The following is a 15,922-nucleotide window of genomic DNA, read 5'->3' on the forward strand; positions in this document are numbered from 1 at the left end:
ACAGGTTATATACTGGAGATTATGTGTGGGGGTATCAGGACATTAGGACAGAGATGTATGGAGAGGACAGGTTATATACTGGAGATTATGTGTGGGGGTATCAGGAGATTAGAGCAGAGATGTATGGAGAGGACAGGTTATATACTGGAGATTATGTGTGGGGAGATATCAGGAGATTAGGACAGAGCTGTATGAAGAGGACAGGTTATATACTGGAGATTATGTATGGGGGTATCAGGAGATTAGGACAGAGATGTATGGAGAGGACAGGTTATATACTGGAGATTATGTGTGGGGGTATCAGGAGATTAGGACAGAGATGTATGGAGAGGACAGGTTATATACTGGAGATTATGTATGGGGGTATCAGGAGATTAGGGCAGAGCTGTATGGAGAGGACAGGTTATATACTGGAGATTATGTGTGGGGGTATCAGGAGATTAGAGCAGAGATGTATGGAGAGGACAGGTTATATACTGGAGATTATGTGTGGGGGTATCAGGAGATTAGAGTAGAGATGTATGGAGAGGACAGGTTATATACTGGAGATTATGTGTGGGGGTATCAGGAGATTAGAGCAGAGATGTATGGAGAGGACAGGTTATATACTGGAGATTATGTGTGGGGGTATCAGGAGATTAGGACAGAGATGTGTGGAGAGGACAGGTTATATACTAGAGATTATGTGTGGGGGTATCAGGAGATTAGAGCAGAGATGTATGGAGAGGACAGGTTATATACTGGAGCTTATGTGTGGGGGTATCAGGAGATTAGAGCAGAGATGTATGGAGAGGACAGGTTATATACTGGAGATTATGTGTGGGGGTATCAGGAGATTAGGACAGAGATGTATGGAGAGGACAGGTTATATACTGGAGCTTATGTATGGGGGAATCAGGAGATTAGAGCAGAGATGTATGGAGAGGACAGGTTATATACTGGAGATTATGTGTGGGAGGTATCAGGAGATTAGGACAGAGATGTATGGGGAGGACAGGTTATATACTGGAGATTATGTGTGGGGGTATCAGGAGATTAGAGCAGAGATGTATGGAGAGGACAGGTTATATACTGGAGATTATGTGTGGGAGTATCAGGAGATTAGAGAAGAGATGTATGGAGAGGACAGGTTATATACTGGAGATTATGTATGGGGGTATCAGGAGATTAGAGCAGAGATGTATGGAGAGGACAGGTTATATACTGGATGTTATGTGTGGGGAGATATCAGGAGATTAGGGCAGAGATGTATGGAGAGGACAGGTTATATACTGGAGATTATGTGTGGGGGTATCAGGAGATTAGGACAGAGATGTATGGAGAGGACAGGTTATATACTGGGAATTATGTGTGGGAGGTATCAGGAGATTAGGGCAGAGATGTATGGAGAGGACAGGTTATATACTGGAGATTATGTGTGGGGGTATCAGGAGATTAGAGCAGAGATGTATGGAGAGGACAGGTTATATACTGGAGATTATGTATGGGGGTATCAGGAGATTAGGACAGAGATGTATGGAGAGGACAGGTTATATACTGGAGATTATGTGTGGGAGGTATCAGGAGATTAGGGCAGAGATGTAAGGAGAGGACAGGTTATATACTGGAGATTATGTGTGGGGGTATCAGGAGATTAGAGAAGAGATGTATGGAGAGGACAGGTTATATACTGGAGATTATGTGTGGGGGTATCAGGAGATTAGGACAGAGATGTGTGGAGAGGACAGGTTATATACTAGAGATTATGTGTGGGGGTATCAGGAGATTAGAGCAGAGATGTATGGAGAGGACAGGTTATATACTGGAGCTTATGTGTGGGGGTATCAAAAGATTAGAGCAGAGATGTATGGAGAGGACAGGTTATATACTGGAGATTATGTGTGGGGGTATCAGGACATTAGGACAGAGATGTATGGAGAGGACAGGTTATATACTGGAGATTATGTGTGGGGGTATCAGGAGATTAGAGCAGAGATGTATGGAGAGGACAGGTTATATACTGGAGATTATGTGTGGGGGTATCAGGAGATTAGAGCAGAGATGTATGGAGAGGACAGGTTATATACTGGAGATTATGTGTGGGGGTATCAGGAGATTAGGACAGAGATGTGTGGAGAGGACAGGTTATATACTAGAGATTATGTGTGGGGGTATCAGGAGATTAGAGCAGAGATGTATGGAGAGGACAGGTTATATACTGGAGATTATGTGTGGGGGTATTAGGAGATTAGGACAGAGATGTATGGAGAGGACAGGTTATATACTGGAGCTTATGTATGGGGGTATCAGGAGATTAGAGCAGAGATGTATGGAGAGGACAGGTTATATACTGGAGATTATGTGTGGGGGTATCAGGACATTAGGACAGAGATGTATGGAGAGGACAGGTTATATACTGGAGATTATGTGTGGGGGTATCAGGAGATTAGAGCAGAGATGTATGGAGAGGACAGGTTATATACTGGAGATTATGTGTGGGGGTATCAGGAGATTAGAGCAGAGATGTATGGAGAGGACAGGTTATATACTGGAGATAATGTGTGGGGGTATCAGGAGATTAGGACAGAGATGTGTGGAGAGGACAGGTTATATACTAGAGATTATGTGTGGGGGTATCAGGAGATTAGAGCAGAGATGTATGGAGAGGACAGGTTATATACTGGAGCTTATGTGTGGGGGTATCAGGAGATTAGAGCAGAGATGTATGGAGAGGACAGGTTATATACTGGAGATTATGTGTGGGGGTATCAGGAGATTAGGACAGAGATGTATGGAGAGGACAGGTTATATACTGGAGCTTATGTATGGGGGTATCAGGAGATTAGAGCAGAGATGTATGGAGAGGACAGGTTATATACTGGAGATTATGTGTGGGAGGTATCAGGAGATTAGGACAGAGATGTATGGGGAGGACAGGTTATATACTGGAGATTATGTGTGGGGGTATCAGGAGATTAGAGCAGAGATGTATGGAGAGGACAGGTTATATACTGGAGATTATGTGTGGGAGTATCAGGAGATTAGAGCAGAGATGTATGGAGAGGACAGGTTATATACTGGAGATTATGTATGGGGGTATCAGGAGATTAGAGCAGAGATGTATGGAGAGGACAGGTTATATACTGGATGTTATGTGTGGGGAGATATCAGGAGATTAGGGCAGAGATGTATGGAGAGGACAGGTTATATACTGGAGATTATGTTTGGGGGTATCAGGAGATTAGGACAGAGATGTATGGAGAGGACAGGTTATATACTGGGAATTATGTGTGGGAGGTATCAGGAGATTAGGGCAGAGATGTATGGAGAGGACAGGTTATATACTGGAGATTATGTGTGGGGGTATCAGGAGATTAGAGCAGAGATGTATGGAGAGGACAGGTTATATACTGGAGATTATGTATGGGGGTATCAGGAGATTAGGACAGAGATGTATGGAGAGGACAGGTTATATACTGGAGATTATGTGTGGGAGGTATCAGGAGATTAGGGCAGAGATGTAAGGAGAGGACAGGTTATATACTGGAGATTATGTGTGGGGGTATCAGGAGATTAGAGCAGAGATGTATGGAGAGGACAGGTTATATACTGGAGATTATGTGTGGGGGTATCAGGAGATTAGAGCAGAGATGTATGGAGAGGACAGGTTATATACTGGAGATTATGTATGGGGGTATCAGGAGATTAGAGCAGAGATGTATGGAGAGGACAGGTTATATACTGGAGATTATGTGTGGGAGTATCAGGAGATTAGAGCAGAGATGTATGGAGAGGACAGGTTATATACTGGAGATTATGTGTGGGAGTATCAGGAGATTAGAGCAGAGATGTATGGAGAGGACAGGTTATATACTGGAGATTATGTGTGGGAGTATCAGGAGATTAGAGCAGAGATGTATGGAGAGGACAGGTTATATACTGGAGATTATGTGTGGGAGTATCAGGAGATTAGAGCAGAGATGTATGGAGAGGACAGGTTATATACTGGAGATTATGTATGGGGGTATCAGGAGATTAGGACAGAGATGTATGGAGAGGACAGGTTATATACTGGAGATTATGTGTGGGAGGTATCAGGAGATTAGGGCAGAGATGTAAGGAGAGGACAGGTTATATACTGGAGATTATGTGTGGGGGTATCAGGAGATTAGAGCAGAGATGTATGGAGAGGACAGGTTATATACTGGAGATTATGTGTGGGGGTATCAGGAGATTAGAGCAGAGATGTATGGAGAGGACAGGTTATATACTGGAGATTATGTATGGGGGTATCAGGAGATTAGGACAGAGATGTAAGGAGAGGACAGGTTATATACTGGAGATTATGTGTGGGGGTATCAGGAGATTAGGACAGAGATGTATGGAGAGGACAGGTTATATACTGGAGATTATGTGTGGGGGTATCAGGAGATTAGAGCAGAGATGTATGGAGAGGACAGGTTATATACTGGAGATTATGTGTGGGAGGTATCAGGAGATTAGGACAGAGATGTATGGAGAGGACAGGTTATATACTGGAGATTATGTTTCGGGAGATATCAGGAGATTAGGACAGAGATGTATGGAGAGGACTGCAGATTATGTATGGGGAGGTATCAGGAGATTAGAAAAGAGCTGTATGGAGAGGACAGGTTATATACTGGAGATTATGTATGGGGGGTATCAAGAGATTAGAGCAGAGATGTATGGAGAGGACAGGTTATATACTGGAGATTATGTGTGGGGGTATCAGGAGATTAGAGCAGAGATGTATGGAGAGGACAGGTTATATACTGGAGATTATGTGTGGGGGGTATCAGGAGATTAGAGCAGAGATGTATGGAGAGGACAGGTTATATACTGGAGATTATGTGTGGGGGTATCAGGAGATTAGAGCAGAGATGTATGGAGAGGACAGGTTATATAATGGAGATTATGTGTGGGGGTATCAGGAGATTAGAGCAGAGATGTATGGAGAGGACAGGTTATATACTGGAGATTATGTGTGGGGAGATATCAGGAGATTAGGACAGAGATGTATGGAGAGGACTGCAGATTATGTATGGGGAGGTATCAGGAGATTAGAAAAGAGATGTATGGAGAGGACAGGTTATATACTGGAGATTATGTGTGGGGGTATCAGGAGATTAGGACAGACATATATGGAGAGGACAGGTTATATATTGGAGATTATGTGTGGATGTATCAGGAGATTAGGGCAGAGATGCATGGAGAGGACAGGTTATATACTGGAGATTATGTGTGGGGGTATCAGGAGATTAGGGCAGAGATGTATGGGGAGGACAGGTTATATACTGTAGATTATGTGTGGAGGCATCAGGAGATTAGGACAGAGATGTATGGAGAGGACAGGTTATATAATGGGGATAATGCGTGGGGGTATCGGGAGATTAGTACAGAGATGCATGGAGAGGACAGGTTATATACTGGAGATTGCGTGGGAGATATCAGTAGATTAGGACAGATGTATGGAGAGGACAGATTATATACTGGGGATTATGTGTGGGAGTATCAGGAGATTAGGGCAGAGCTGTATGGAGAGGACAGGTTATATACTGGGGATTATGTGTGGGGAGATATCAGGAGATTAGGACAGAGATGTATGGAGAGGACAGGTTATATACTGGAGACTATGTGGGGAGGTATCAGGAGATTAGGACAGAGATGTATGGAGAGGACAGGTTATATACTGGAGATTATGTGGGGAGGTATCAGGAGATTAGGACAGAGCTGTATGGAGAGAACGGGTTATATACTGGAGATTATGTGTGGGGAGATATCAGGAGATTAGGACAGAGATGTATGGAGAGAACGGGTTATATACTGGAAATTATGTATGGGGAGGTATCAGGAGATTAGGACAGAGATGCATGGAGAGGACAGGTTATATACTGGGGATTATGTGTGGGGGTATCAGGAGATAAGGACAGAGATGCAAGTAGAGGACAGGTTATATACTGGAGATTATGTGGGGAGGTATCAGGAGATTAGGACAGAGATGTATGGAGAGGACAGGTTATATACTGGAGATTATGTGGGGAGGTATCAGGAGATTAGGACAGAGATGTATGGAGAGGACAGGTTATGTACTGGAGATTATGTGGAGAGGTATCAGGAGATTAGGACAGAGATGTATAGAGAGGACAGGTTATATACTGGAGATTATGTGTGGGGAGGTATTAGGAGATTAGAGCAGAGATGTATGGAGAGGACAGGTTATATACTGCAGATTATGTATGGGGAGGTATCAGGAGATTAGAGCAGAGATGTATGGAGAGGACAGGTTATATACTGGAGATTATGTGTGGGGGTATCAGGAGATTAGGGCAGAGATGTATGGAGAGGACTGCAGATTATGTATGGGGAGGTATCAGGAGATTAGGAAAGAGATGTATGGAGAGGACTGCAGATTATGTATGGGGAGGTATCAGGAGATTAGAGCAGAGATATATGGAGAGGACAGGTTATATACTGGAGATTATGTGGGGAGGTATCAGGAGATTAGGACAGAGATGTATGGAGAGGACAGGTTATATACTGGAGATTATGTGGAGAGGTATCAGGAGATTAGGACAGAGGAGACACAGAGGACACAGGAGAGTCGGCTAATACATTGGATATGAACGGAAGGAAGCTTGGTAGAATGAGCATCAGAACGATCTGGAGAAGAGAAAACTGGATTGTCAGATTATGAGCAGAATACCAATGTGCGGAGAGTCTTACCTGAGCCATGGAGGAAAAAGGTGACTACAGACTTTGGGGAAGAGTTGGAGAAAGTGAGAAGAGCGGGAAGAGGCAGCACAATCTGAAGGTCTGGATTTAGAGGAAGGGTTGACATTGTGCGGACGATGCTTATCATGTTATGAGATTGTAGAACAGACGGAAGGACGCGGCGACATTGCGACGTATCGCACTTTCTGCCACTTCAAATATTGACCAACTCAACAATGTCACGTGTGACCCAAGAACTCGCTACATGTGAAGATCAGACATATAGAGTCGTCAACGTGGTGGCCAACTGTATGGGAGACAGTCAACATGCAGGCATGTAAAGGAGACAACATCACTGCGCGGGGCACCGAGACCACACAACACTGCGCGGGGCACCAAGACAACACAACACTGCACGGGGCACCGAGACCACACAACACTGCATGGGGCACCGAGACCACACAACACTCCGCGGGGCACCGAGACCACACAACACTCCGCGGGGCACCGAGACCACACAACACTGCATGGGGCACCGAGACCACACAACACTGCATGGGGCACCGAGACCACACAACACTCCGCGGGGCACCGAGACCACACAACACTCCGCGGGGCACCGAGACCTCACAACACTGCGCAGGGCACAGAGACCACACATCACTGCGCGGAGCACCGAGACCACACATCACTGCGTGGAGCACAGAGACCACACAACACTGCGCGGGGCACCGAGACCACACAACACTGTGCGGAGCACTGAGACCACACAACACTCCGCGGGGCACCGAGACCACACAACACTCCGCGGGGCACCGAGACCACACAACACTGCGCGGGGTACCGAGACCACACATCACTGCGTGGAGCACCGAGACCACACAACACTGCGCGGGGCACCGAGACCACACAACACTGCGCGGGGCACCGGGACCACACATCACTGCGCGGAGCACCGAGACCACACATCACTGCGCGGAGCACCGAGAGCAAACAACACTCCGCGGGGCACCGAGACCACACAACACTGCGCGGGGCACCGAGACCAAACAACACTGCGCGGGGCACCGAGACCACATATCACTGCGCGGAGCACCGAGACCAAACAACACTGCACGGGGCACCGAGACCACACAATACTGCGCGGAGCACCGAGACCACACAACACTGCGCGGGGCTCCGAGACCACACAACACTGCGCGGGGCTCCGAGACCACACAACACTCCACGGGGCACCGAAACCACACAACACTGTGCGGGGCACCGAGACCACACATCACTGCGCGGAGCACCGAGACCATCCGTGGGGCACCGAGACCACACAACACTGCGCGGGGCAGCAAGACCACACAACACTGCACGGGGCAGCAAGACCACACAACACTGCGCTGGGCACCGAGACCACACATCACTGCGCGGGGCAGCAAGACCACACACCACCGCACGGGGCACCAAGACCACATAACACTGCGCAAGGCAGCAAGACCACACAACACTGCGCTGGGCACCGAGACCACACATCACTGCGCGGGGCAGCAAGACCACACAACACCGCACGGGGCACCAAGACCACATAACACTGCGCAAGGCAGCAAGACCACACAACACTGCGCGGGGCACCGAGACCACAAATCACTGCGCGGGGCAGCAAGACCACACAACACCGCGCGGGGCACCAAGACCACATAACACTGCGCAAGGCAGCAAGACCACAACACTTGCGCGGGGCACCGAGACCACACATCACTGTGCGGGGCAGCAAGACCACACAACACCGCGCGGGGCACCAAGACCACATAACACTGCGCAAGGCAGCAAGACCACAACACTGCGCGGGGCACCGAGACCACACATCACTGCGCGGGGCAGCAAGACCACACAACACCGCGCGGGGCACCAAGACCACATAACACTGCGCAAGGCAGCAAGACCACAACACTGCGCGGGGCACCGAGACCACACATCACTGCGCGGGGCAGCAAGACCACACAACACCGCGCGGGGCACCAAGACCACATAACACTGCGCAAGGCAGCGAGACCACACATCACTGCGCGGAGCACCGAGACCACACATCACTGCGCGGAGCACCGAGACCATCCGTGGGGCACCGAGACCACACAACACTGCGCCGGGTACCGAGAACACACAACACTGCGCGAGGCAGCAAGACCACACAACACCGCGCGGGGCACCAAGACCACACAACACTGCGCGGGGCACCGAGACCACACATCACTGCGCGGTTCAGCAAGACCACACGGCACCACACAGGGCACAGAGACCACACGGCACCACACAGGACGCAGAGACACACGGCACCACACAGGACGCAGAGACACACGGCACCACACAGGGCACAGAGACCACACGGCACCACACAGGGAACAGAGACCACACGACACCACACAGGGCACAGAGACCACACGGCACCACACAGGGAGCAGAGACAACACGGCACCACACAGGGCGCAGAGACAACACGGCACCACACAGGACGCAGAGACACACGGCACCACACAGGGCACAGAGACCACACCGCGCCACACAGGGCGCAGAGACAACACGGCACCACACAGGGCACAGAGACCACACGGCACCACACAGGGCACAGAGACCACACGGCACCACACAGGGAGCAGAAACAACACGGCACCACACAGGGCGCAGAGACAACACGGCACCACACAGGACGCAGAGACACACGGCACCACACAGGGCACAGAGACCACACCGCGCCACACAGGGCGCAGAGACAACACGGCACCACACAGGGCACAGAGACCACACGGCACCACACAGGGCACAGAGACACACGACACCACACAGGGCACAGAGACCACACGGCACCACACAGGGAGCAGAAACAACACGGCACCACACAGGGCGCAGAGACAACACGGCACCACACAGGACGCAGAGACAACACGGCACCACACAGGGCACAGAGACCACACAGGGCGCAGAGACAGCACGGCACCACACAGGGCGCAGAGACAACACGGCACAACACAGGACGCAGAGACACACGGCACCACACAGGGCACAGAGACCACACGGCACCACACAGGGAGCAGAGACAACACGGCACCACACAGGGCGCAGAGACAACACGGCACCACACAGGGCGCAGAGACACACGGCACCACACAGCGCGCAGAGACCACACGGCACCACACAGGGCGCAGAGACAACACGGCACCACACAGGACACAGAAGCCACACGGCACCACACAGGGCACAGAGACATCACGGCAACACACAGGGCGCAGAGACAACACGGCACCACACAGGGCACAGAGACAACACGGCACCACACAGGGCACAGAGACCACACGGCACCACACAGGGCACAGAGACAACACAGCACCACACAGGGCACAGAGACCACACGGCACCACACAGGGCGCAGAGACCACACGGCACCACACAGGGCGCAGAGACCACACGGCACCACACAGGGCACAGAGACAACACGGCACCACACAGGACACAGAGACAACACGGCACCACACAGGGCACAGAGACCACACGGCAACACACAGGGCACAGAGACAACACGACACCACACAGGACACAGAGACAACACGGCAGCACACAGGACACAGAGACAACACGGCACCACACAGGGCACAGAGACAACACGGCACCACACAGGACGCAGAGACAACACAGCACCACACAGGACACAGAGACAACACGGCACCACACAGGGCACAGAGACAACACGGCACCACACAGAACACAGAGACAACACGGCACCACACAGGGCACAGAGACAACACGGCACCACACAGGACACAGAGACAACACGGCACCACACAGGGCACAGAGACCACACGGCAACACACAGGGCACAGAGACAACACGACACCACACAGGACACAGAGACAACACGGCAGCACACAGGACACAGAGACAACACGGCACCACACAGGGCACAGAGACCACACGGCACCACACAGGACGCAGAGACAACACGGCACCACACAGGGCACAGAGACCACACAGGGCGCAGAGACAGCACGGCACCACACAGGGCGCAGAGACAACACGGCACAACACAGGACGCAGAGACACACGGCACCACACAGGGCACAGAGACCACACGGCACCACACAGGGAGCAGAGACAACACGGCACCACACAGGGCGCAGAGACAACACGGCACCACACAGGACGCAGAGACACACGGCACCACACAGCGCGCAGAGACCACACGGCACCACACAGGGCGCAGAGACAACACGGCACCACACAGGACACAGAGACAACACGACACCACACAGGACACAGAGACAACACGGCAGCACACAGGACACAGAGACAACACGGCACCACACAGGGCACAGAGACCACACGGCACCACACAGGACGCAGAGACAACACGGCACCACACAGGGCACAGAGACATCACGGCAACACACAGGGCGCAGAGACAACACGGCACCACACAGGGCACAGAGACAACACGGCACCACACAGGGCACAGAGACCACACGGCACCACACAGGGCACAGAGACAACACAGCACCACACAGGGCACAGAGACCACACGGCACCACACAGGGCGCAGAGACCACACGGCACCACACAGGGCGCAGAGACCACACGGCACCACATAGGGCACAGAGACAACACGGCACCACACAGGACACAGAGACAACACGGCACCACACAGGGCACAGAGACCACACGGCAACACACAGGGCACAGAGACAACACGACACCACACAGGACACAGAGACAACACGGCAGCACACAGGACACAGAGACAACACGGCACCACACAGGGCACAGAGACAACACGGCACCACACAGGACGCAGAGACAACACGGCACCACACAGGGCACAGAGACCACACGGCACCACACAGAACACAGAGACAACACGGCACCACACAGGGCACAGAGACAACACGGCACCACACAGGGCACAGAGACAACACGGCACCACACAGAACACAGAGACAACACGGCACCACACAGGGCGCAGAGACCACACGGCACCACATAGGGCACAGAGACAACACGGCACCACACAGGACACAGAGACAACACGGCACCACACAGGGCGCAGAGACCACACGGCAACACACAGGGCACAGAGACAACACGACACCACACAGGACACAGAGACAACACGGCAGCACACAGGACACAGAGACAACACGGCACCACACAGGGCACAGAGACAACACGGCACCACACAGGACGCAGAGACAACACAGCACCACACAGGACACAGAGACAACACGGCACCACACAGGGCACAGAGACAACACGGCACCACACAGAACACAGAGACAACACGGCACCACACAGGGCACAGAGACAACACGGCACCACACAGGGCACAGAGACAACACGGCACCACACAGGACACAGAGACAACACGGCACCACACAGGGCACAGAGACCACACGGCAACACACAGGGCACAGAGACAACACGACACCACACAGGACACAGAGACAACACGGCAGCACACAGGACACAGAGACAACACGGCACCACACAGGGCACAGAGACCACACGGCACCACACAGGGCGCAGAGACCACACGACACCACACAGGGCGCAGAGACAACACGGCAGCACACAGGACACAGAGACAACACGACACCACACAGGGCACAGAGACAACACGGCACCACACAGGACGCAGAGACAACACGGCACCACACAGGACGCAGAGACAACACGGCACCACACAGGGCACAGAGACAACACAGCACCACACAGGACACAGAGACAACACGGCACCACACAGGGCACAGAGACCACACGGCAACACACAGGGCACAGAGACAACACGACACCACACAGGACACAGAGACAACACAGCACCACACAGGACACAGAGACAACACGGCACCACACAGGACGCAGAGACAACACAGCACCACACAGGGCACAGAGACAACACGGCACCACACAGGACGCAGAGACAACACAGCACCACACAGGACACAGAGACAACACGGCACCACACAGGACGCAGAGACAACACAGCACCACACAGGACACAGAGACAACACAGCACCACACAGGGCACAGAGACAACACGGCACCACACAGGGCACAGAGACAACACGGCACCACACAGGGCACAGAGACAACACGGCACCACACAGGACACAGAGACAACACGGCACCACACAGGGCACAGAGACCACACGGCAACACACAGGGCACAGAGACAACACGACACCACACAGGACACAGAGACAACACGGCAGCACACAGGACACAGAGACAACACGGCACCACACAGGGCACAGAGACCACACGGCACCACACAGGACACAGAGACAACACGGCACCACACAGAACACAGAGACAACACAGCACCACACAGGACACAGAGACAACACAGCACCACACAGGGCACAGAGACAACACGGCACCACACAGGACACAGAGACAACACGGCACCACACAGGGCACAGAGACAACACGGCACCACACAGGACACAGAGACAACACGGCACCACACAGGGCACAGAGACCACACGGCAACACACAGGGCACAGAGACAACACGACACCACACAGGACACAGAGACAACACGGCAGCACACAGGACACAGAGACAACACGGCACCACACAGGGCACAGAGACAACACGGCACCACACAGGACACAGAGACAACACGGCACCACACAGGGCACAGAGACAACACGGCACCACACAGGACACAGAGACAACACGGCACCACACAGGGCGCAGAGACCACACGGCAACACACAGGGCGCAGAGACAACACGGCACCACACAGGGCGCAGAGACCACACGACACCACACAGGGCGCAGAGACCACACGACACCACACAGGGCGCAGAGACCACACGGCAACACACAGGGCACAGAGACAACACGACACCACACAGGACACAGAGACAACACGGCAGCACACAGGACACAGAGACAACACGGCACCACACAGGACACAGAGACAACACGGCACCACACAGGGCGCAGAGACCACACGACACCACACAGGACACAGAGACAACACGGCATGGCTTCACACATCCAGGCATTGAGGACAGAGCACGGACAGGCCACAGGTCTCCTGACCTGAAGTTGACACCTTATACACACAGAAGACGCTGTGGAGCTCATGTCAAGAGTCCCACGGACGCTCCGTACTCTGTGTGATGCTGCGTGAAACTCGTCTAAAAGTAGGCGCAGCTGACAACCGCTCACAAAGAGTATGCAGGCTGGTTGTCAGCAGTAATAAATGATCTGGAGATGTGGTATAATGTGTGGGAGTGAGGAGTGTGAGTTCAAGGTGACCCTAAGAGGACACTCTGATTTAACCCTTGCAAGGCTGAAGCTTCTCACCTGACTCAGAAGGAAATCCATTGAAAGTGACTTTGAGGAGCGGCCACTCCGGATACATGGCACACGTCTGTAGTCGGTCACATATCACCACACGGAGCATTTAACCCCTGTCTACCTTGGAATACGGCCCCTGAAACCTTCTCTACCTGCTGCAGGAAAAAAAACACTCGGGAAGAGAGACCCTGAGTATCCCGAGTAACCGGCTCCCACCCAGAGGCTGCAGCGTGTGCACAGGAGCGGCCACCGTTACTGATTAACCAGGGAGCAAACAGATCAGGGAGACAGGAAGCCATAAAGAGAGCGGCACCTGCCCGACATCTACATGTCCAATATCTGAGACCCATGTAATATCACCCGTGTAATACAGACCCCCTATGTAATATCACATGTATAATAAAGACACTCCCCCGTGTAATATCACCCGTGTAATACAGACACTCTCCTCGTGTAATATCACATGTGTAATACAGACACTCTCCCCGTGTAATATCACCCGTGTAATACAGACACTCCCCCGTGTAATATCACATGTGTAATACAGACACTCCCCCGTGTAATATCACATGTGTAATACAGAAACTCCCCGTGTAATATCACATGTGTAATACAGACACTCTCCCCATGTAATATCACCCGTGTAATACAGACACTCTCCCCGTGTAATATCACCCGTGTAATACAGACACTCCCCCGTGTAATATCACATGTGTAATACAGAAACTCCCCGTGTAATATCACATGTGTAATACAGACACTCTCCCCATGTAATATCACCCGTGTAATACAGACACTCTCCCCGTGTAATATCACCCGTGTAATACAGACACTCTCCTCGTGTAATATCACATGTGTAATACAGACACTCCCCCGTGTAATATCACCCGTGTAATACAGACACTCTCCTCGTGTAATATCACATGTGTAATACAGACACTCTCCCCGTGTAATATCACCCGTGTAATACAGACACTCCCCCGTGTAATATCACATGTGTAATACAGAAACTCCCCGTGTAATATCACATGTGTAATACAGACACTCTCCCCATGTAATATCACCCGTGTAATACAGACACTCCCCCGTGTAATATCACATGTGTAATACAGAAACTCCCCGTGTAATATCACATGTGTAATACAGACACTCTCCCCATGTAATATCACACACGTAATACAGACACTCCCCGTGTAATATCACATGTGTAATACAGACACTCTCCCCATGTAATATCACACACGTAATACAGACACTCCCCGTGTAATATCACACACATAATACAGACACTCCCTGCGTGTAATATCATGTGTAATACAGACACTCCCCGTATAATATCACAAACGTAAAACAGACACCCCCATGTAATATCACATGTGTAATACAGACACTCTCCCTGTGTAATATCACATACGTAATACAGACACTGCCCGTGTGTAATATCACACGTGTAATACAGACACCCCCCATGTAATATCACACACGTAATACAGACACTCCTCGTGTGTAATATCACACATGTAATACAGACACTCCCTTGTGTAATATCACATGTGTAATACAGACACTCTCCCCGTGTAATATCACATGTGTAATACAGACTGCTACGGAACCCCACCGAGAATATGTTGTGCAGTTATATGTATGTATAATAGGTTCCATGTGAGATGCATGTCCCTAATGCATCAGCTCACAGGCTGCGCCCCTGGGCAGAGGGGACACGATATTCCCCTTTTTTCCACCCCCCCCACCTTTGTAATTCCCACAGTAAATATCGGCAGGCTCCGGCCACCTGCGGCTATTGTAATGTATGTCTGGCCTGCCGCTTTTCTATTGGCCTGCCCTCTGTAACTGTGTGATATATTCT

At 51.5% G+C, this 15,922-nt stretch overlaps 1 protein-coding gene across 4 annotated transcripts in view; it reads right to left on the bottom strand.

Moving 5' to 3' along the window:
- The window catches only part of SLC4A2 (solute carrier family 4 member 2), a 256,403-nt gene that overhangs the window by 123,590 nt on the left and 116,891 nt on the right, over positions 1 to 15,922 (bottom strand). Inside the window, exon 1 of one of the 4 annotated variants that reach the window (XM_069729046.1) lies at positions 14,062 to 14,289. The exons of 2 other annotated variants lie outside the window; for them this stretch is intronic. In XM_069729046.1, the coding sequence (XP_069585147.1) occupies positions 14,062 to 14,082 (21 nt within the window). In that variant the 5' untranslated portion in view covers positions 14,083 to 14,289. Of the gene's footprint in view, positions 1 to 14,061; positions 14,290 to 15,922 lie in introns of those variants that run through there. One more of the 4 variants, XM_069729043.1, reaches the window with a different exon arrangement.

Source organism: Ranitomeya imitator, chromosome 6 (genome assembly GCF_032444005.1).
Source record: "Ranitomeya imitator isolate aRanImi1 chromosome 6, aRanImi1.pri, whole genome shotgun sequence".
NCBI classification, from domain to species: domain Eukaryota; kingdom Metazoa; phylum Chordata; class Amphibia; order Anura; family Dendrobatidae; genus Ranitomeya; species Ranitomeya imitator.